General features: G+C 35.6%; 1 protein-coding gene across 5 annotated transcripts in view; it reads right to left on the bottom strand.

Moving 5' to 3' along the window:
• VPS54 (VPS54 subunit of GARP complex) overlaps positions 1–25143 on the bottom strand; it is a 131704-nt gene that overhangs the window by 71386 nt on the left and 35175 nt on the right. For all 5 annotated transcript variants that reach the window (XM_050753442.1, XM_050753444.1, XM_050753445.1 and 2 more), the window contains 4 exons: positions 21118–21196; positions 17924–17958; positions 14179–14310; positions 10431–10816 (listed from right to left, as the gene is read on the bottom strand). In XM_050753442.1, coding sequence (XP_050609399.1) covers positions 10431–10816; positions 14179–14310; positions 17924–17958; positions 21118–21196 — 632 coding nt within the window. The remainder of the gene's footprint in view (positions 1–10430; positions 10817–14178; positions 14311–17923; positions 17959–21117; positions 21197–25143) is intronic.

Raw genomic sequence — 25143 nt, 5'->3', positions numbered from 1 at the left:
TGTTCTAGAAAACCTGGTTACTGGGCATGATTGTTTCCACAGACAAAATATTGACATTCTAAGTCCTTTCCTTATTAACCATTTACTAAATGTCAGTGGTGGTAGCTCCTCAATCATTCATTTATTCAACAAACATTTCTGCCTACCCTACACTAGGCCCTGTCCTGGGTGCAAATAAATATCTGAAGGACTATATGTACAGATGGACTCAATTCAATCTTTCCCATAATCAGTTTGAGTTACTGTGTAACATCCCTTAAGTCATTAAACTGAAAGTCATTGAAACACAGACTGAAAAATATAAGGATGAAGTACTTTCATATACAAAGGGATTTTTGCCATACTTTCAAATAGCTGTATAAAAGCAATGAGCTAAAGAAGCCTAGTTGGTCCAAAGAATTTCAAAACTTAAGTGAAAGAGTCCAATGGAACATGTTTATATCTCAGTGGAAAAAAATGTTTTAAGTTCTATTTTGAGGGGCAGTTTTAAAACATTTAAATATTACATTAAAATTTAAAAAAATTTAAAATATATCTACACTACATTTACTTGAAAAAGAAATCCTTAATATTGACAACTATATCTACGAAGAAAGATGAGATATAACACAATTTTTAAAAAGTTAGTTAAAACCATTTGACCTTTTGGGTAGATGTATTATTCTTCTTTTATAAACAATATACGGTAAGTAGGAGTAGTGATAATTATGAAACAAATCTGATAAGTGAAATAACATAAAAGTTTGCATTTTACAACATGAAAATTGTATTTCTTATAGTTAATTGACTAAAAAGGTTCTCATAAATGGCATCAGTATCTTACAGTAGACTAATTTAGAATAGATCCACCAATACAAACTAAAACATTGTCACAAGAGGAATTTGGCAGTATCTAGTAAAATTACAGAGGAATTTTGACCTAGGAATCTCACTTCTTAGAATCTGTCTCAAAGATGCATGAGCAAAAATACCAAAGAACATACATTAACTGCCCTTCTATTGGTAACTGTAACGGAATAGAAACAACCCAAATGCTGACCAATGGGGAATGGTTGAATACATCACAATGCATTTATTTTAAATAGATATTACTTTTAAAAGAATTGATAAATACCTATATATACTGCTACAGAGCAGTTTTTTTTTTTCATTATTTCCCCTCCAGAAGCCTTTTCTAATCTCACACACACACAACCCCATGAAATTTTTTTTTTTTTTTTTCTCGACAGAGTCTCCCTCTGTCGCCTAGGCTGGAGTATAGTGGCGCAATCTCAGCTCACTGCAACCTCCACCTCCCAGGTTCAAGCAATTCTTGTGCCTCACCCTCCCAAGTAGCTAGGAATAAAGGTATGTGCCATCACACCTAGCTAATTTTTGTATTTTTAGTAAAAGACAGGGTTTTACCACGTTGGCCAGGCTGGTTTCAAGCTCCTGACCTCAAGTGGTCCACCCTCCTTGGCCTCCCAAAGTACTGGAATTAGAGGCATGAGCCACCGTACCCAGTCACCCCTATGAAATTTTAATGCCACAAATATATTATATATCTGTTTATGTACTATGGCCCTTTGAAGGGTCACAAACCATTGTTATATTCAAGATTTTTTTTCACCTTTCAAGAGCCAATGTTTGCCCTCTTGAGGTAGTATCTCCCATTGAGAATGCATGCTGTAAAGCATGTACAATATCCAGAGTATACTGTAAGGTAAATACAGCAAAGTGGAGAACAGTATCTACAGTGGGCTAATGCTTATCTGAGAGACAGACAGATAGATGGATGGATGGACAGATATAAACTAAAACTTTTAAATGGCGACTTATCGTAGGGGTTGTGGGGGAGAAAAAATGGGGTTATACTGATACTTCCAATTTAAATTCAAGACTATATGGTTTTACTTCTTCAATCTTACATATGTATTTCCTTTTAATCAGGCTGAAAATTGTGATTACTAATGACACTAACACAATTATCATTTGTTTTATCCCACAACATACACAAATTGTCTCAGAACAATATTATTAATACAAACAATATAGGACTTTTTCCTCTTTTCCTTAAGATATATCCCATATAAGATGAACAGTTAAATTACTGTTTTAAAGTCACTTAAAAAAGAAAATTATTTCCCAGTTCTGTCCACTACGAAAGCCTAGAAATAATGGCCAATCTAGTAGCAAGAACACGCCTACTACCCAGATGGATTTCTAAATACTATTTCCTACTAAAAGAAAGTAGGGCTCCTTAGACAAATGGCAGATTACAGGTCTGGGGTAGCAAACATCCTGTAATAACACAAAGTAAGAAAACTGTCAATAACTACTTAGGAAATCATGTCAAAAGACTCAAGAATGAACTTGAGGAGGTTCTGACAAATGATAATTCAATTTGAACATTGATAAAAATTAAAAAGCAAAGAAGTTAAAACACTTTGAAAGCATATAAATCCATGTATTTATAATATCTTTAAAAATTCATCAGTTATCTTTGGAGGATGCTAGATTTCCAATTCATTATTTTGAAAACAGCTAAATAAAGGAAAAGAATCTAGCATTTATCCTGTCTAATCTTGTAAGAACTGTCCTTCAAAGGGTGACCAAATAATTGTTATGGGGAAACATCAACTCAGAAATGTTCCAGTGAATAAGTAAAGAAAGTGGGACAGAATTAAAGTATCATAATTTGTAGCCCATAATTAATGATAAATCTAGACGATTGTTAAATGGCTGCTAATCATCAAAAGAGAGATTTTTATGCTTCTTGACTGAAATACACACCACTGTCTATTAGGTGCTCTTGTCAAAAAGTAAAATTTAAAGCTAATCAAGCTTTTAAATCTAACTATCAATTACAGAGAATATAGGTGAAAAAATAACATGCTAAACATGGAAACACAGTTTACAAAATCCAAACTATGAGAAGCACTATAAGACAATCCAGTTTCTTCGATTAATATTTTGAAAGAAAATTAGAACGGATAACTATGGATCAAAAACCACTTGAGACATATCAACCAACTGCAATATACAGATATTATTTGGACCCTGATTACAATAAACACACTGTAAGAAAGAATTTTGAGACAAACAGGAAAATCTGAACACTGACTAGCTATATTTGAAAATATAAATGAAGGCCGGGCACAGTGGCTCAAGCCTGTAATCCTAGCACTTTGGGAGGCTGAGACGGGTGGATCACGAGGTCAGGAGATCGAGACCATCCTGGCTAACACGGTGAAACCCCGTCTCTACTAAAAAAATACAAAAAACTAGCCGGGCGTGGCGGTGGGCGCCTGTAGCCCCAGCTACTTGGGAGGCTGAGGCAGGAGAATGGCGTAAACCCGGGAGGCAGAGCTTGCAGTGAGCTGAGATCTGGCCACTGCACTCCAGCCTGGGCGACAGAGCGAGACTCCGTCTCAAAAAAAAAAAAAAAAAAAAAAAAAAAATATAAATGACATTAGAGTTATACTTTTTAAAAATACTTATCTTTCAAAGATACCTAATGAAATATTTATGAATGAAACAAAATGTTTGGGGTTTGTTTCAAAATAATACAGGATATAGATAACACAAACTCGGCTTTGCATTGACAACTTAAAGATGATAAACAATTTATCTAGCTTCCTATAATTCTTTTCATATAATTTCCTTTAGTTTTGTGTATGTTTGAGTCTTTATAAGTTTTTTTTTTTAAAAAAAAAAAAACAGTGACAGTGTAGGATATAAATTTAGACCTAATATTGCTTGGCTCTCAATTATTTTTATGAAGACCATTGATTCTTTTTTAATGCAGACTAGAGGTTAGCACTCAGGTATGTGTTACCTTCAAGTATAAATACTCTTCAACAAATCACCATAAAGAATTATGGTGGGAGGTCCATATGACTATACCTACTGATATTTGGGCATCAAAATAATAAAACTCCCTGTCATTTTGGCATAACTTAAATGCAGTGTTCTATTTGACCTTAGATATTATTTTAAATAACTTGAGTAGCTTCATTTTTATGCATCCTTAAAGTAATTTTAAAGTTTAATTATGTAATACAGATTATATAATTAATTTAATAAAGAACCTCAATACTAACACCAAATAGTATTTATTTTATAATCACAGGTATTTTATATATGCTAGAATTTGTCTAAACAAATCCTTAAATGCAACTTTCAGAACTGTAATATTTTTCACCTATTCATCCTCAATCTAATTGTTCTTTTATATTCTCGGCTACTTTGACAATAGATGTAATAATAATGACGTATGCATTATTATTAATCTTAACAAAAATATTTAAGATAAATCTGCTAACACCTTGTTTTAAAAGTATGTATCCTAATAATCACATACAGTAATTTAGAGTGGTGACAGAATCTACCGAAATGACAACTAAAATATCACTTTCTGAAAAATATATCCAGCTAAGTAAACTGAAACAATCCCAATACTTTCTACTTAGATATGCCTCAATTTGCACGTTAATTCAGACCTTCTACTAAGTTGTATGTTCAATACAGTGACCTCTGTGCTGTTCTTATCAGAAAACCTTGTATATCAATGAACTCTGTAGCAATTCTAGTTTCATCAAATAGCAAGAAGTCTGATTTCTTCATCACAAAACATATAATGTGGATGTTTTCTTACCACAATATTTTAAAATCTAAATTATAGGAGATTTAAGATCAAATAATATGTTAAATACCTTTTGATAGATCTAATAATAAAGATCCCTTTATGGAATCTCAAGGTGACCACTGATCAATGAAATCATAATAAACTGAGTGTTTTGCATCTTTTCTTTCAAAAAAAAAAAAAAAAAAAAAAAAAAAAGGCTTACAAGTAGAAAACAAGCTAGCTGCAGTAATTTTTACGCCAAAATCCATTAATATGGTAGTTCCTGGCTGCTGAGCAAACCTATGGCTCAATTGCCCACAGTTTGTACAATTAAATTAGTATTGATGTTCAGAGTGATCTATTTGAGGTCCTATAAGATCCTCAAACAAATCTATTAAAAAGCATAGCTCTCAAGTCCAGAGAGACCCAAGTTGAATCTCTACTGTACTGTTACTTAACTTGCTATATGACCTCAGTTTTCCTATCTGTAAAGTGTGGGTAACATTCCCTATCTCACAGTTTTTTGGGGAGTGGGCGATGTCCATATACTTAGCACAGTATCTGGTACAGAATACTTAAGTATTCAATATATGTCCTCTGTTGTAGAATGGTGGTGGTAGCAATCATGGTATGAAGTAATAGGAAAAGAATGTTAACAACAATGATGAAAACTAAGAGTTTCTACACAAAGCTTTACAATAAGAAAGAGCAAATAACAACACTACAGTACTAAGTTTCAAGGTAACTAAAGATTTTCTGTATCAAAATCTGCAAGATATCAACATTCAAATGCATTCTTGTGGGTTCATACTGAGACTTCTGTACTACGTGTGCTTAAGCATTTGAATGCCATTAGCCTCGGCAATACTTTTAGTTAAATTACTATATAAATGATATATATTGTTTCAATGATTATCATTTTTATTGGTAATAGATAGCAAAATTTCATTGCATATGTAATGGTTAAAAATATTTATATCCCGACCAGGCACAGTAGCTCACGCCTGTAATCCCAGCACTTTGGGAGGCCAAGGTGGGCGGATCACGAGGTCAGGAGATGGAGACCATCCTGGCTAACATGGTGAAACCCTGTCTCTACTAAAAATACAAAAAATTAGCTGGGTGTGGTGGCAGGCGCCTGTAGTCCCAGCTACTTGGGAGGCTGAGGCAGGAGACTGGCGTGAACCCAGGAGGCGGAGCTTGCAAGTGAGCCGAGATCACGCCCCTGCACTCCAGCCGGGGCAACAGAGCGAGACTCTGTCTCAAAAAAAAAAAAAAAAAAAATTTATGTCCTAATAATTAAAATCACCTAATTCTGCAACAATTCAGGCAGTAAAATCATTCAAAATTTTTTAAATTTATAAATTGAACAAATGTACAAAAGAATTATAATTATGAATTATGTAGTGAGTCAATATTACCCTTCAAGTTCTGAAGAGGGGAAATCAAACTTTGGAACTTACACAGATACATCATACCCCCAAATCCATTAGTAGAAACCTCTTTGAATAGAGACAGGAAGATGTGTTACTTGAAAATTTTGTTTTAGAAAGAACAAATTTATATAGGAAGATGCTACCACTTTAATTACAAATCATGAAAAAGTTGAGAACCCAACAGTAGTTATAAACCAGGCTTCTCAATTATGGTGCACATTAGTATTTCCCAGAGAGCTTTCAAAAAAATACAGATGCTCAAGCCTTAACCTCTAGAAAGTCTGACTTAATTGGCTGGGTGGGGTGTGGCACACTTTTTTAAAAGCTCTTCTGGAGATGTTATTATGCAGCCAGGATTAAGAACTACAGTCATATAGACTATAAATGGGGAATTAGGGACAATGATTATAGATGGGAAAAAAAAAAAGAGTGGAATAAAGTGTCAAGATACATTTGGTAATATACTGAATAATTCATAGATTTTACAAATATGTACTAAGATGTGTACAACATAGCTCTTATCCAAGACATTTAAATTCAAAGCCCAATAGAAAGATCTAAAATAAAAACACAAACCATAACAAAACATGGTAGGAGACTGTAAAATTTCATTAGAGAATATAAACAAGGTGCTCTGGGAGCTCAGAAGTCACCAAAAATGTTTACATAAAAAATAATTTCAAAGTCAAAAAATACAGAAGGAATGAGAAAAAAGAATACATACATAAGCATTATTTGCTACTAATGACTAGAAAAAATGTGATGTTAGGTTAATAGTACACAGAAAAATGGTAGACAAAACTATTAAAATTCCTTTTTGAAAATAGAGATTTGCATTTGTGGTAGTTTAACTACTGGAAAATTTTGGTATGAAAATTTCCTTTAAAAGCAATAGAACCAGTCTGGGCAACATAGAAAGACCTTATCTCTACAAAAAAATTTAAAAAATTAGCCTGGCATGGTGGCACAGACCTATAGTCCTAGCTACCCAGGAGGCTGGGGCAGGAAGATCATTTGAGCCCAGGAGTTCAAGGCTATAGTTGAGCTATGATCGCACCATTGCACTCCAGCCTGGGTGACAGGGCAAGACTGCATATATATGTATTAAATATAGCATTTTTAAAAAGCAATAGAAAGAACATTATAGCCAAAAGCAAAACCTGGACTAAGATCCATAAAATGGAAAGACTATTAACAAATAAATTCAAAAGAATCCTTTGCTTGTCCTACTGAAAGATTTCTTATTTCAAGTAAGACCCTATGCTTAGTATATGGCCCACAAAATGACTAAAATGTGGCCTCTGATATAAAAAAGACAAAAGCGTGTGAAATTCAAGTAGAATATTTCTTCTTTCCTAATGGGAGAGTATAATTATCTCTTATGCTTATGTTACCATAAGAGACCTCCAATACATATTTTCCTGGATAAAAATCAATCTATAAAGCATCCAAAACTAATTCTTATGCTTCTAAATAAAGTTAAATGGCCTTAAATATATCTGTGAAGCTATACAAGAAAGTAACTAATGTTGATATTTAACAACCTTTAGCAAAAGGAAAGATAAAGTCAAGAAAGTAAATCATCATACAGGATTTGACAGATTTAAAACAAAACACAAACAAAAGAATGGGGTTACAATACCAAGTCTTAAACTACTTCAAGTATGATTCAGTATTCTTCCTTGATTATGAAAACATTTTCTTTTAGACTACTTTTGTTTTTGAAAATAATTTGCTATATGTTTATCAGAAGTTAGAGACTCAAGTTCTGATACCAAACTTTTAAACAGTTATAAACATATTGGAACTGACATTTGATAGGAAACTTTACAGAAATGTTTTACATGAAGAAATAATATTCTTTACACATGTGGTTCTAAAAAAAAAAATAGATATTGAGCAAAATGTAGAAAATCAGAACATCTGAAAGTCTTTTTAAAAATCATAGACATTTTTGGCCGAGCATGGCGGCTAAGGCCTGTAATCACAGCACTCTGCAGGGCCAAGGAAGGCAGATGGTTTGAGCTCAAGAGTTTGAGACCAGCCTGGGTAACATGGCAAGACCCCGTCTACTAAAAATAAAAATCAGGCCAGGCGTGGTAGCTCACACTTGTAATCCCAGCACTTTGGGAGGCCGAGATGGGCAGATCACCTAGGTCAGGAGTTTGAGACCAGCCTGGCTAATATGATGAAACCCTCTCTCTACTAAAAATACAAAAATTAGCTGGGCACGGTGGTGGGCACCTGTAATCCCAGCTACCCGGGAGCTGAGGCAGGAGAATTGCCTGAACCCGGGAGGTGGAGGTTGCAGTGAACCAAGATCGTGCCACTGTACTCCAGCCTGGGCAACAGAGCTAGACTCCATCTCAAAAACATAAAAAATAAATAAATAAAAATTAGCTAGGCAGGGTGGTATGTGTTTTTTAATCCCATCTACTCAGGAGGCTGAGGTGAGAGAATGGCTAGAGCTGGAGGTAGGTGGGGGGACTGAAGGTGGGAGCAGAGGTTGCAATAAGCTGAGAGCACACCACTGCACTCTAGCCTGGGCAACAGAGCGAGACCCTGTCTCGAAATAAATAAATAAATAAATAAAAGACATTTTTAAATGAAGAATATTTTATACTTTAAGTTACCAAAAAAAGTAAGGTTGAAAACAAAGGTAATAACAAAGGTTCCTTGAGCTCATAATAAATACAAGATTATAAAATTTTTATTCTGTAGCCCAATAAATCATAAACTACTGAGAATAAATAAATATCCAATCCACTTCTTAAAATCACTTTTCATGAGTATTGACCATAAACTCTGAGTCAAGGAAAACAAAAGTAAACTGCATGAACTTTGAGGTAAAATTAGAATAGTTTGAGAATTTGTGTTTGCCAAGGCAGCATTCAATCTTTGATTCTACTTCTCAGCCCTGTACTATCTACAGGATATTGGCTCCCAATATTCATCAACACTCATGATGTTATACAGTAAGTGATAAGTTAAAAATACAGCTTCTGTCATTATAGAAATTCATTTTTCTAAGGCAATGACAACACCGACATTTATTGAAAAAATATATACCACATACAAATTCAAAAAAGATAAATCCTTATAATTTCAGAGGTGAAAGAAAAATTAAAAATCATATAGTTTTCCTGGGTTCCATGCTGGGGAATTCAAAGTAGACATCAAAAAAGCATGAATCACCCAAAATTGATTGCAAAAATTTTATGTACAGGTATATTTTTGTGGAAAGATGGTCCAACAGTAGCTTTCAATGGATTCTCAAAGAGGTTTGTGACTCAGAACGTTTTCTATAACCATCCATGTCTGGATTAGGTTCCACCCCTAAGGTCAGAGCTCCACAGCAATCTTTCCATTCATCACACTGTATTACACTATATAACTATGCAGTAATTTGTGTTTCCTTCCCCATGCCAAATAAATTGTAGAGACTTTTAGATCAATGAACATCTCTACTTTATTCCTGACTATATTCCCCGTATTCATTCTGTCTGGTACTTGACATGTAATAGGTGCTCAACAGCCATACCTTAACTGAATGAATCAATCAATTGTTCATCTAATTAAATTTTGTTCAAGCTTTAAAAATGCATCCTAAACATTCCAATTACATATCTTCAGTCAATACGAATTTATAATTCAATTAAAATAAAATTTTTTGAGGCCAACTTTTCCATAATGGATTAAGTTACAGAGCACATCTTCCATAAAACTTTATAGTCACTTACTAGTATGTGGTTTGGATGGTTTTCCCAGCAGATAGGAACTTCTACAAGGATACTGCAAGCCTGCTTAATGGAATGAAATTTTGATGGCTTGCAATTAGTCTATAAAATAAACACTTTGGAATGATTTCATATAAAATATCTAAAACCTAAGGTATTTTCAAAATAATAGGAGAAATTGGGTATTTTCTATCACTATGTTACATATTTTTTCTTTTGCAATTTGATAAACAGACTGTGAATCAGAAATGAATTTTAATAATTATTCCATTTTAAATCTATTAAAGGCTTTTAACACAAACTTAATTTTAAATATACTGGTATTCTCTCCACCTTGACCTACCATTGTGACACAAAGCTATTTCAACATTTTCAAAATGTTATTTTTAATGTGACTGGCCTTGCATTTATCTCATCTCCTAGAAATTTTAATTTTGCTTCTCCATCCAAATGTCTCTGTAAATATTATTCCTTATGATTTTTGTTTTGCTAATACTATAATATCAGATAACATCATTAAACAAATGATCAATCTGGAAGAAAAAATATCCATTTAACTTTAAATACATTCACATTTTTAACATTACATGCTAAATTTTATCCTTTAAAAATTTCTAACATTATTTCTAGTGGCTTACTTAATGGACATACCGGAAACTGTGAATGCCCTGAAGTTCCTGCTGTAGAACCTCTTGTGTTGTTGCTATTAAGTCCAATGCTCCAACAAATTCAGAAGTAGATAGTAACACCTGTACTGTAGGCTGAGTCTGGTGTACAGTGGCCATTAACTTCAGCTTATTGTATACTTTAACACAATTATTTCTGGTAAGTGCCAGTCTTAAAATGTGGAGTGATCCTTCACACATTACTTTATCAATCTGTGCAATTTTATCTCGAAGCATTTTTACAGCCTGGGAAGTTTTCTTGAGGTAGTCCTGCAACTCGTGTTGAGAGGTCATTGCATGAAAAAATGCTTCTGAACGTAGAGAGATCTGGTGAGCAATGTTTACTTCCACAATATCCAGATAATGGCTCAGCTTAAAAGGGAAGGAAAAAAAATATGACATATTATGAGCATACCTTCCTTGATTATCCAAATACTTTATGACAATGATAAAAGATTTCTACATATACTTTAAATTCTATTGTGTGAATTGTTTGATTGTGAGATTCTTGAAATTGGGCACAACAAAATGGAAGGAAGATAAAGAGTACAGCCCAAAGATATAAATGTAAGACAAAAGAGTACAAGGTGATTTATTTCCTCCTCTGTTCCTATTATTACCACCTTCCAAACACCAACTGCCATCTAAAAGAGTACCCCACAGACATCTCAAATTACAATTCCAGTTTCATATATTCTAAGATCTGAGAGAAAGAGAATGATCTCCTTAGCCCCCAACATCATCACACATCATTTATCTGACTAAATAGATGATTATACCTTCCATTTATTGACCTCCTCCTATGGATTAGGCACAGGTATTTTATACACATCTAATTTTTCTAATTTTAACAATCTTGAAATATAGATAGTATTATTATCATTTTACAGATGAGGAAACACAGAGTCATGTAGTTACTAAGTAGCAAAATTAAAATGTTGGTATATCTCTGACTGAAAAACTGAAGCTGTTTCTATTATACCATTCTGCCTCAAAGTGCTGAATAATCCAAGATAGGCTGATGGTTCAGTCACAAATTATAGATAAGGTACTATAATTCATTTGGATTTTTTCAGGTTGCTTATTTTACATTTAAAAAGTGATTCTTTTATCAATTTGTAAAACTCAGTTTATTTCCAATGTATTTTCCTCTTAAAAGTTCGACAAACGCCTTAAACAATTAGCTCATATATATTTTATTAGTAGTACTATGAAGATTAATTCTTATATATTTAAAATGCTTTCTAAATTTCAAATATAGACTTCTAAAACTTGTTTTGCTTTTTCTTCCTTTCTAACTGTATATGCCTTTTTTGGCTATACTATCTTTCCATTTTTCACCCATTTTTTTACTTTGAGATTTTTTTAACCCACAGTTCAGACTTCAGGCATTATCTCTGAATATCTCAGGATAATTCATAGTTTCAAAGGGTTAATGAACTTTCAACATTTAAGTCTCATAAGATTAGAAGAGACTATTTGGTCATCAAATCTGTTCCCTTAAGGAAACACAGAATATCATTCATATTTTCAATAATGCTCCTTCAATAATCTTACAATATCTAAATAGGTTACAAACAAATTTTTCCATAGTTTAAATCTTGAGTTTATGCCCTTTTGCTCTTTCATCTTCAATATGGTTGTTCATTATTCACTAAAAAAGCAAAATCGGCACAAATGTACTAGGGTAAATTACAAGGTAACATGGACGCAATTCCCAGAATAGTAAATGGAGAATAGATAACTTTAGGACAGTGCTACCCAGAATGTGATTTATATGCTGCTGCCAATCTGTGGACTGTTTAACATGGCCATAATAAAATAAAGAATTTTGCTAGAAAGTAAATCAACCACATCATTAAGCACACTTTTTTAATGAGGTAAGCAGTGCAGTGATTTGCATTCCAGTGCAAACTCCTTATTTTACTGCAGACCAGTACTTTGCAGAGCACAATAGAATACAAATTTCGTTAATTCTAGTTATAGCATCCTTGCTCTTTAAAGCGAACACGATAAACCAGCTGTTGTCCTCATAAAAGGAGTTTAAAAGTGCTCTCTTGGAATCCTGTCTTCTATTCCTATTCTAAGAACAGAGCAGGATGAAAAGGAGTCAGAATGTAAATATAGCAAATCTGATTCTGCAATTTACAAATAAAAAAATTTCCATTACTTTAGTCACTTTAAACATTCAGCGTAAGAAAAACATTTGAGTCTCAAAGATTTTTTGAATTTTCAATAATCCATTGATTTACTCTTTTCAAGGCATAACATTTTTATGGTTTATTTCCTATTAAAATGCTATAAAGGAAATAATTTTTAAATTATCTGTATTAAAAGTATCTGTATAGATTGATAAGACTACTGGCTTTTGCTGTTTTTCTCTTTTTAAGGTATTATTCTATCAGGGCATATACTTAGAATATGAAAGCCTGTGTCTTGAGCAAGCCTGTGTCTCTAACCCCATGGTTTTTGTCAGATTTATGAATTTGTTCTTATGCATGGAAAAACCTTTTTATAGGTGAAAATGTTGCCAAAGGAAAAAGCTCATTTTCATTTTCAATTGTGAGAAAAGGAATACTCATGATTCCTTCCCCACATTTCTTCTTCTCTCCTCCCCAAGCTAGTCTTTTCTCCAGTTTCTGACGAGGACTGAACCAAATTTATTGATGTCTTCCTGAGACAAGCTTTCAGATTGCCAAGGGATACCACTAAAGTAAAACAAAATCACTGCTTCTCATTTTAAGAACTACCATCAATTTTAGAAGAACTCTAAACTGAATGCTAAGAAAGAACAGAGATGAAATGTCTTTAGAAGATTCTTGATAAGTAAATTATATTTAAAGGTCTAAATATTAAATGACTTTCAAGGTGTTGACTTCTGGACTATACAGAACATTGTAAAATGTAAAGAACTGCTGACTAGTAACATGTAAAAGACTAGGCTTTGCAAAGCTACAAAAAGAAGAATATTGTATTTCTTTAACTAAGATATTTTTGTTTCAAAATAATCATTCCTATGTGAAAATGAAGAAAAACAGTGCCTCGGAAAACATTGGTTTTCTGTGCTTTAAATCAGTCTTATAAAATTAAACCATATGGGGCTGGGCACGGTGGCTCACACCTGCAATCTCAGCACTTTGGGAGGCCAAGATGGGCAGATCATGAGGTCAGGAGTTCAAGACCAGCTTGGCCAACATGGTGAAGCCCCATCTCTACTAAAATACAAAAAATCAGCCAAGCATGGTGGTGCACACCTGTAGTCCCAGCTACTAGGGAGGCTGAGGAAGGAAAATCACTTGAACCCAAGAGGTGGAGGTTGCGGTGAGTGGAGATTGCGCCACTGCACTCCACCTTGGCAATAGAGAGAGACTCCGTCTCAAAAAATAAATAAATAAATATAAATAAAATTAGCCAATATGTAAATAAAATATCTGGGATAAATGCAAAGCAATTTATTGTGTTAGCTAATATATCCTTTCAATTAAAATTCCATCAACTGCTCTTTCAGGTAAGAAGTACTCAAATAGTAAGTTTTGCCTTATTCATCTGCACAACTTGTGTTCCACTGAGCCGAAATGCTGTTAATTAGTTAAGATTGGGAGGCTTATAGTTGTCAGTAACAACAAAAATGAATTTAAAAGTACAGCTTACTAAATAACTAAATCTGAACCCATGCAAACAGTACCGCTTAACTAGAATAATTTCCTGCATGGATAAAGTCAAAAAGAAATTACCTTTTCTTGAAGCAACTTTGAGGAAGCTGCATCACGATTTCCTTTTCCACCAGCAGTATTAAAATGAGACCATGGTAAAACTGAATTAAAAGTTAAGGAATCATCCAAGGCAAAATCTGGTTTCATAAAAATCTATTAAAAAAATGCATTTCCCTCAATTAGATAAGTATTTTCCTTATACCCATTATCTCTTCTAACATCATGACCATTAAACAAAATTAATGTGGATCTTGAGTATGAATAGCAAAAGCAAGTAATAACGGTTATTTACACAAATATCCATTAAGAAAAATGTGTAAATGTCTCACCAAGCTTAAAATACTCATAAAAGATAGAAAATGCTTTTTGCCTTTACCAATGGAGATGGTCATTCTATTACTACATGATCATACTCACTAATGCAGTCCTACAGGTACATACCAGAAGCAGATATAATACTTATCCTAAAATGTCCACATTATTTCCCACTGATAGTTTTTTAAAATGCCAAATATCAATTTCTCTAACCTATATTTCTATTTTCTTCTGCTCAAAATTGTTTTAAAATTAGTTTAGATTAAGCATACAATAAATATTAAAACCAAAACAAATTCAATTTTATGAATAGACTACTTTTCCCTTACATATCACGATCAGCTAGGCAACAAGACCTATCCATTATATTTTGTAAATATCCCTTGAATCTCTGCTTTCCTGAATCTCCACAGCATTCAGCAGTTCAGCTCTTCAATATCTCTGGATTACAGTAAATATCTATCTACTGATATCCTTCCCTAATCCATCCCCTATACTACTGTTAGAGATACTCCTCTAAAATGTTGAGTATAACTGTATTAACTTCCCTGTTTAAAACTCTCAACAGATTCCCATGACCCACAGACCAAACTATTTAGAATGGCATCCAAAACCCTTCATTGTTTTTCTGGACCCACTTACCTCTTTGTATCTTGTCACTCCCACTATTTACCCACTACACTCTAGCAATATTCAATTCTCTTCCATACTCTTATTATTTTTATAATGCATGTATTAATATATAAAGTATGGGCTGGGCGTGGTGGCTAACGCCTGTAATCCCAGCACTTTGGGAGGCCAAGGTGGGCGGATCATGAGGTCAGGAGATCGAGACCACGGTGAAACTCTGTCTCTACTAAAAATACAAAAAATTAGCCAGGCATGGTGGCAGGCGCCTGTAGTCCCAGCTACTCAGGAGGCTGAGGCAGGAGAATGGCGTGAACCTGGGAGGCAGAGCTTGCAGTGAGCTGAGATCACGCCACTGCACTCCAGCCTGGGTGACAGAGCAAGACTCCATCTCAAAAAAAAAAAAAAAATATATATATATATGTATTTTATATATATATATATATAAAGTATGTATATCTTTACATACATCTGGCCTAGAATGCCTTTTCTTATACATCTTCCTGAAAAACATGATGCAATCAAAAGGGCAAATGTGTCCTTCCTTATGCATGACATAATGACTCCCATCTCTGAACACAAATATATCATGCATAGTTAATTATTTACCTCATACTTTATAGAAATTATTTATTTAGTATGCATATCTCCCCCTGGAGACCATATGTTTTGCAGGGTTAGATTTATAGCTTATTTTTGTATCTCTAGTACGAAGCATAGGGCCTAAAACGTGGTTTAATCAATTTATGTATTTATTTATATACTGTATTTTATTTGCTGATTTATTTTAACTATATACAAAAATTAGAATGAATATGGTAGAAAAAAATCTAACTAGAGACATGAGTAAATTTTCTAATCCCCGCTTTGGTATTGTAACTAAAAGTATTGATTAATTCAATAAATATTTACTGACTGTTTCCGATGCTAGGCACTGAGGGAGAAACAAAGATAATTTAATAAAGAGACCCTCATCTCATGGAGCTTCAATTCAAGGGATGTGATATAATATGTATATAAAATCTTATAAGGAGACTGGGCCCGGTGGTTCACGCCTGTAATCCCAGCACTTTCGGAGGCCAGGTGGGCAGATCACTTGAAGTCAGAAGTTTGAGACCAGCCTAGCCTGGCCAACGTAGCAAAACTCCGTCTCTTCTAAAAATACAAAAATTACCCAAGCCGGGCAGCAGGCGCCTATAATCCCAGCTACTGGGGAGGCTGAAGTAAGAGAATTGCTTGAACCTGGGAGGTGGAGGTTGCAGTGAGCCAAGATTGTGCCACTGCACTCCAACCTGGGCAACAGAGAGAGAGACTCTGCCTCAAAAAAAAAAAAAAAAAAAAAATCTTTTAAGGAGAAGAGGGACAAATCCTTAAAGGGGTAGCAGAGGGATGAGGGAAGAATCCCAGATAAAATGTTCTGGGAATTAGGCAAAGGGGCCAATTATCTTCTGTTGGAAAGAACAAGAAAGCACCCATGTAAAGGTGCCATTTTAAGCAAAAGATTATAGAGAATTAGATATGGGAAGATGACGGAAAAGTCTTCCAGGATCAAGAAACAGTGCAAATAAAGCACAGAGCCATCAAAAAAAAGTTTGGCTGAAGTAAAGAATGTGTAAAGATTACATGAAAGTGAACAATGAGCCTTAAATGACAAACTTTGAATATTATTTTGTAGGATCAAATAAATGATAAAAACGATATCCTTCTCCCATTTTTGTGTCTTTCATCTTCTCTTTCTTACTCTAAAGAACAACTGTCAGGAGGCCAAGACGGGCGGATCACGAGGTCAGGAGATCGAGACCATCCTGGCTAACACGGTGAAACCCCGTCTCTACTAAAAAATACAAAAAATTAGCTGGGCGAGGTGGCGGGCACCTGTAGTCCCAGCTACTTGGGAGGCTGAGGCAGGAGAATGGCATAAACCCGGGAGGCAGAGCTTGCAGTGAGCTGAGATCCGGCCACTGCACTCCAGCCTGGCGACAAAGCGAGACTCCGTCTCAAAAAAAAAAAAAAAAAAAAAAAAAAAGGAACAACTGTCACAGACCTATCTGAGAATCTGATAAAGGTAATCAACTCTTCCCAGAAAAAAAAAAGGATCTATTATATATCTCGACAAAATTTGTTATACAGAGTATCTCTTAATAATTTGAAGAGGTTGAATGATCAGCAAAATTTTTTTAAGGGAAAGACTTAAAAATATTTGTAAATTTCAGTGATGAGAAAGAGACTGATGATGCAAAAGAGAAAAAACACCACAAATATACATCATTTTAACTTGTCAATTAAAAACATTTTTTCATTTAAAAAAAGGCCAGGCACGGTGGCTCACACCTGTAATCCCAGGCCAAGGTGGACGGATCACTTGAGGTCAGGAGTTGGGGACCAGCCTGGCCAACACAGTGAAACCCTGTCTCTACTAAAAATACAAAACAAAAAAAGTAACTGTGCATGTTGGCATGCACCTGTAATCCCATCTACTCAGGATGCTGAGGCAGGAGAATCACCGGAACTCAGGAGACAGAGGTTACAGTGAGCCGAGATCACAGAACTGCACTCCAGCCTGCGAGACTGAGCAAGACTCTGTCTCAAAATAAGTAAGAGAAAGAAAAGCAAAAAGAAAGACAAAGAAAGAAGGAAAGAAAAAAAGTAAAGAACGAGAAATAAGAAAAGTGATGCAACACAGCCCAGAAGAGACAAAGTAGCCAAAGTGTCAAAAAAAAAAAAAAAAAAAAAAAAAAAAAAAAAGCCAAATGAAATCTCCTTGTAAGGCAAAATTAAAGATCAAATATTAAAAGGCAATTTTCTCATGTTTAAGCTTTGTTACCTTAGGTACTTGCTCCAGATCTGTCCTGGATTTATCTATTTAAAAAAGAAGGGAAAATATTATTTTTAAAACTTGTTTTCATTTTAACTCCATAAAGTACATTTTGACAGATTCAGTATTGTACTGGGTCACATCCAAATAGCTACTTAAGTTTATTCCTTCAACAAATATCTATCAAGCACCTATTATATGCCTAGTAGTAGGCAAAGCACTGAACAAAACAATGTTTCAAGTAATTGTAATCTATTACATAGCAGCAATAAAACAGCTAAATACATCTCAAATCTTTTTAATCAGACATAACAAGGCTTTATGCTATCTCAGTTGTCCTCAACCCCCAGGCCACGAACGGGTAGTGATCCATGGCCTGTTAGGAACCAGATCACACAGCAGGAGGTGAGCAGTGGCCACAAGCAAAGCTTCATCTGTATTTACAGCCACTCCCCATAGCTCACATTACCACCTGAGCTCCACCTTCTGTCAGATCAGTGGTGGCACTAGGTTCTCATAGGAGCACAAACCCTAATGTGAACTGCACATGTCAGAGATCTAGGTTGTGCCCTCCTTATAAGAATCTAATGCCTGACTATCTATCACTGTCTCCCATCTCCCCCAGATGGGACCATTTAGTTCCAGGAAAATAAGCTCAGGGCTCCCACTGACTCTACGTTATGATGAGTTGTATAATTATTTCATTATATTTTACAATGTAATGGTAGAAATAAAGTGCACAATAAAGGTAATGTACTTGAATCATCCCAAAACTATCTCCCCACAAACCGCTTGGTCTGTGGAAAAATTGTTTACCACGAAACCAGTCCCTGGTGCCAAAAAGATTGAGGACTGCTGTGCTATCTTTTTAAATTTTGGTAAGATTGAATATGGCATGCTACGTAGATTTTTTTTAATGAATTAAATTCTAAAGTAGGAATACTGTTTTTATTGTTTAAAAGATCTATCATCCCTTCCAGAATTTCTTATGATCAAAGGTTGCTTTTTTATACTATATTAATTTTCTTCTCAGTCATCTTAAGGCTGAGATACACACTTATCTTCAAATGAACCTACTTTACTTTCATCCTGCCAATCCAAACTTAGATAAGGTACTACTCTCCTCTTCAAAACCAACCTTTCTGCACTTAGACTCCATTCCCTCCTGCCTCTGCCGTCAGGTTAATCAGTTTATTCTGTCTGTCTCGGTACCTTCAGCCTCTTCCCTTGTACTAGCTCTCTTATCTCTGTATATAAACATGCTCAGTTCTTTCCCATTAAAATGTGTATATATATACACACATACACACATATATATTTTATATATATATATAAAGAAAAAGATAAAACTCGGGGCCAGGACCAGGTTGAGGCAAGGGTGGGACCTCAGATGCAAAAGTACTCACTCTCAGGGATAGTCAAATGCCTCTCTTACCTGATCTAGTCCTGCCCATGAAAAAGTATTCTTCCACTCTGTTCCCTGCAGTCAATAATCTATCTCAAATCTTCTAGTGACATAATACCAGTAGTCTACATTTCTTTCTCTTATACTCACTCCTTAATACATAGTATTGAGGTTTCTGGACCTGCCATAAATGCTCTCCCTGAGATGTCCTAATTGCCAAAACAAAGGAGACTTCTCAGTGTACAAATCGATCTATCCCTGAAGTATTCTGACATTATAGACCAACTAACTGTTCTTACTTTCTGAAATCCTTGCTAGCTTTAACTTTTAAGGTGCAATTCTCTCTTGGTTGACTTTCCTATCTCTCTGACCACTTTCTGTCTCCTTCACAGTTATCTCACCTTCTGTCTGCCCATTAAATGCGACAGCTTAATTAGTGCTCCATCACCAGTCGTTTTCTTCTCACTACTCACATCTTCCCTGGGCAATCTCACCCAATGTCCTTGGATTCAACCACCATGCTATTGTCCAGCATACCTGTCTATGATGATATCTACGATACCTACATCTTCAGCCTAAATCTTCAACCTGAGCTCCACATTGCCAAAAAGGCATGTCCTTCACTGCAAATCTGCAACTAAACTTGCCTCCATCTCCCTCAAAATTCCTCCTCCTATATTGCCTCTCTCACTGAATTGCACTGTCACCCACCCAGTTGTCCAAGCAAGAAACCTGGGAATTGTCCTTGAATCATCTTGCTCCATTACCAATAACTGGCCACCAAAACCTGTGTCTCAATCTCTGAGTTACTTCCCAAAGGCCTAATTTCTTCTCCATCTCCATTGTAACTGTTACTGGAATATCATTTCTCATTTGTATTACTGCAGTAGCCTCCACTGTCTCCTTGCCTCTAGTCTAATCATCATCCCATAATTCACTATCCACAACTATTTTCACATAAAAGTATAATCATAAATCCGATCATGCCTCGTTAAAAATACTATGTAGCTTTATAGTGTCTTCAGAAAAAGTAAAATTCCTTATCACAGCATATAAGTTTCTTCATGATCTGACTCCTGTCTATGCTTCAGTCTCATTTCTTGCTCCCAGTAGAACCAACATATAAACTCTTACAGTTCCTTGAACATTCTGTTCTCTCTTTATTCTATGGCTTTGTATAAACTATTCCCTTTTCTTGGAATGTCTTCTCCCATGTAAATGTTTCAAACTAACGACTTTAAAACACACGTAATCACTGTCAACTCTAGGAATGCTTCTAAAGCTAAGTTAGGCATGTTATATAACTTTACCACACTGAACTTACTCTTTAATATACAACGATACAATTATTGGTTTATTTCTTTAAACTTATTCAGGAGAACATCAGTTCTTTGAGGACCAAAGCTACTTTTTACTCATCTATAGGTTTACTTTAGGGTCTCACTATATTACTGTTCTCAAACTCACAGGCTCAAGCAATCCTCCCACCTCAGCCTCCCAAGTAGTTGGGAATATACACATGTGCCATCATGTCTAGCTTACTCATCTATTTTTAAGCAACAAGGAACATACCAAGCACAAAGATATTCAATCAATATTTGTTGAACTGAAGGATTATACTACTGTCAGATCTATTTTTCTCTTAGAAGTTCTCAGAAAATATTATAATCATAAGTTATAAAAATTTTACTAGAAATAAAAATTATAGATATAATAGGCAATAAGGTCTCAAAATAAAGATCTTGTTCACTAATATTTATGCTATGCTTTATTATCTATAAATAACACATATTCATACCATGAGTATGTAAAAGAGTCCTTTCAAAGGTATCTTTAGGAGGACAAATATTCTTGCATCTCTCATGAATCTTCTCTCTCTAATAAAAAGACAAATAACATGATCAATGTATGTGTAAACATGAGTATTCAAAGCAAGAAAATGTTTTGCAACAGAATATCAGAATATGCCACATTAGTCCTACGAGTTTGAATATGAATCAGTAGCCCCCTGAACTTAAATACAAGTAACGAGTGTGCTTAATAAACCAAATACCTCTATGAGATCTACACACATCTATATACCTATATCCATTCCATCTTATATAATTATAGTAAATTCTCCATATTTAGAATAAAGTGGGAAAGCAAATGGAAAATATTTATATAACAAATCAATTAGGAGAATAATTTGAATCAAGAAAGAAAATTCAAAAACCTATATATTTAAGATAGAAAGATAGAAATTAGGCCAGGTGCTGTGGCTCACACCTGTAATCTCAGCACTTTCGGAGGCCAAGGTGGGCAGATCACCTGAGGTCAAGAGTTCAAGACTAGCCTGGCCAACATGGTGAAACCCTATCTCTACTAAAAATACAAAAATTAGCCAGGAGTAGTGGCGCACACCTGTAATCCCAGCTACTGCAGAGGCTGAGGCACAAGAATCGCTTAAACCCAGGAGGCGGAGGCTGCAGGGAGCCGAGATCGTGTCAACCAATGCACTCCAGCCCGGGTGGCAAAGTGAGACTCCAAGGAGGGAGGGAGGGAGGGAAGGAGGGAAGGAGGGGAGGGAGGGAAGGAGGGGAGGGAGGGAGGGAGGGAGGGAGGGAGGGAGGGAGGGAGGGAGGGAGGAGGGAGGAAGGGAGGAAGGGAGGAAGGAAGGAAGGAAGGAAGGAAGGAAGGAAGGAGGGGAAGGAGGAAGGGAAGGAAGGAAGGAAGGAGGGGAAGGAGGAAGGAAGGAAGGAAGGAGGGGAAGGAGGAAGGAAGGAATGGAGGGAGGGAGGGAGGGAGGCAGGGAGGGAAGAATTATTGACACGTTCTGAGTCAAAAAACAAAAAAAATCTCACTCTGATTTAGAATCAGATGAACACTAACAACATTATTATATTTTCAGAGATATCACTGAAAGGATACCTGAGAAAGTGAAGAAAAGCAGCAGGTCAGCAGTGTTCAGAGTTCTGGTAGCAATTCTATCAGTTACTACAGGACTGTTTTCCAAAGTGGCCATACCACTTTGCATGCCCACCAGCAATAAATAAGAGTTCCTGTTGTTCTATATCCTTGTCAACATTTGGTATTGTCAGTGTTTTAGATTTTTGCTATTCTGATAGATATGTAATGGCATCTCATTTTAATTAGGAATTCCTTAATGACATTTGATATTGAGCATCTTTTTATATGCTTATTTGCCATCTGCATTATCTTCTTTGGTGAGGTATTCAGATCTTTTGCTCTTATTTTTGAAGGTAAAACATATATAACATAAAATTTATCATGTAAAATTATTTGCTATGCTGACCATCTTTTCATGTGCTAATTGCACACTTCTATATCTTTTTTGGGAAAAGGTCTACTAAGTCCTTTACTCATTTTTTAATTTTGCTGTTTTGTTGTTGTTGAGTTTTAACTCCTTCGTTTATTTTTGCTACCAGTCCCTTTTTATTTTTTGAGACAGGGTCTAGTTCTGTTGCCCAGGCTGAAGTTCCTCACTGTAACTTCAAATTTCAGGGCTCAAGCGATCCTCCTGCCTCAGCCTCCAGAGCAGCTAGGACTACAGATGCACACCACCATGCCTAATTTTTCTAATTTTTTCTTGTAGAGATGGGTTCTTACTATGTTGCCCAGACTGGTCCTGAACTCCTGGTCTCAAGTGATTCTCCCACCTCCACTTCCTAAAGTGCTAGGATTACAAGGAATAAGCCACCACACCCGACCGTCAATCCTGTAACAGATACATGTTTTGTAAATATTTTCTCCCAGTCTTTGGCTTGTCTTTTCATTCTCTTAACAGTGTCTTTCACAGAGTAGAACTTTTTAATTTTAATGAAGTTCGACTTTTCAATTTTTTCTTTCATGGATTGTGCTTTTCTCATATCTAAAACGTCATTACCAAACCCAAGGTTACCTAGATTTTCTCCTATGTTATCATCTAGAAGTTTTATAGTTTTGCATTTTACATTAAGGTCTATCATCAACTTTGAGCTAATTTCCATGAATAATGCAAGGTGGTGTGTCTATATTCTTTCTCTTTGGTATGTGGATGTCTAGTTGTTTCGATACCATTTGTTCAAACAACTATCCTTTCTCTATTGAATTACCTTTGCCCCTTTGTTAAAAATCAGGTGATTGTATTTGTGTGGGTCTATTTATGGGTTCTCTGTTCCACTGATCCGTACGTCTATTCTTTCACCAATACGACATTGTCTTGATTACCGTAGCTTTATAGCAAAACTTCAAATTGGGAGGTATCAGTCCTTCAGTTTTGTTCCTCTTTTAATACTGTGTTAGCTATTCTGGGTCTTTTTCTATACAAGCTTTAGAGTCAGTTTTCAATATCCACGAAACCAACTGCTAGGATTTTAATCAGGATTATGTTGACTCTATTGATCAAGTTGGGAAAAAGAGACGCCTTGACAATATTGAGTCTTCCTATCCACATATATGAACTACCTCTCCATTTATTTATTTAATTTCTTTCATCAGAGTCTTGTAGTTTTCCTCAGATAGATCTTATATATATTTAGATTTATACATAAAGGCTTCATTTTCTTTGATGCTAATGTAAATTGCATTGGGTTTTTAATTTCAAATTCCAACTGTTCACTGCTGGTAGATAAGAAAGTAATTAATTTTATATATTAACCTGGTATCTTGCAACCTTACTATAGTCACTTATTAGTTCCAGGAGTTTCTTTTTAGATTCTTTGGGATTTTCCACACAATCATTTCATCTGGAAACAGTTTTACTTCTTCCTAATTTTTATATATTTTATTTCCTTTTCTTGCCTTATTACATTAGTTAGGACTTCCAAGACAATGTTGAAAGAAATAGTGAGATGGGACATCCTTACCTTGCTCCTGTTCGTAGTGGGAAGCATCTAGTTTCCCCCATTAGCTATAGAGTTTTTGTAGATTTTTTTCTCTCTTGAGACAAGAGTCTCACTCTGTCGCCCAGTCTGGAGTGCAGTGGTGTAATCTTGGTTCACTGCAACCTCCACCTCCTGGGTCCAAGTGATTCTCATGTCTCAGCCTCCCAAGTAGCTGAAATCGCCATTGCAAAATTATAACTGAGACAGTGAAAGAGATCTGACCTAACCAACTCCATCTTGCTTCTAACCTCCAACGTGTTCTTGTCCATTCTTGGGCACAGGGTGAACTAACTTTGGGAGGAATTTAGTTTATAGTTTAAAACAAAGATGATAACAGTCCTTTTCCAAAACAAAACCACCTTCTTTCCTGGGGGCTAGACTGCCTTTGTTGGACTAACAAATTAGCCACAAGATCAGAAATTACGGTTTAGGGGTCAAGTCATGCAGCTGGAGACTACAAGATTCTGACCCTCCCCCTAAACTGCTCCTAAGATCCACGCTTGAGATATTTTGCAGACCCTGTACTTGATGGTTCAGCTGGTACCACCCAGATCAATAAACTGGCTCATCTGACCTTGTGGGCCCCGCCCAGGAACTGACTCAGCACATGGAGATGGCTTCTCCCTATGATATCATCACTGACCTGACCAATCAGCATAGCCAGCTCACTGGATTCCCCTCACCCACCAAGATGTCCTTAAAAATTCTGATCCTCGAATGCTCGGAGAGACTGATTTGAGTAATAATAAAACTCGAGTCTTCCACACAGCCAGCTCTGCATGGATTCCTCATTCTCTATTGCAATTCCCCTGTCTCAATAAATCAGCTGTCTAGGCAGCAGGCAAGGTGAACCCATTGCTGGTTACATAGCTGGGATTACAGGCGTGTGCCACCATGCCCAGCTAAATTTTGTGTTTTCAGTAGAGATGAGTTTCGCCATGTTGGCCAGGCTGGTCTCA

Source organism: Macaca thibetana, chromosome 13, assembly GCF_024542745.1.
Source record: "Macaca thibetana thibetana isolate TM-01 chromosome 13, ASM2454274v1, whole genome shotgun sequence".
Taxonomy (NCBI): Eukaryota; Metazoa; Chordata; class Mammalia; order Primates; family Cercopithecidae; genus Macaca; species Macaca thibetana.
The sequence above is the reverse complement of the archived record's forward strand: the minus strand, read 5'-3'. Positions and strand labels throughout refer to the sequence as shown.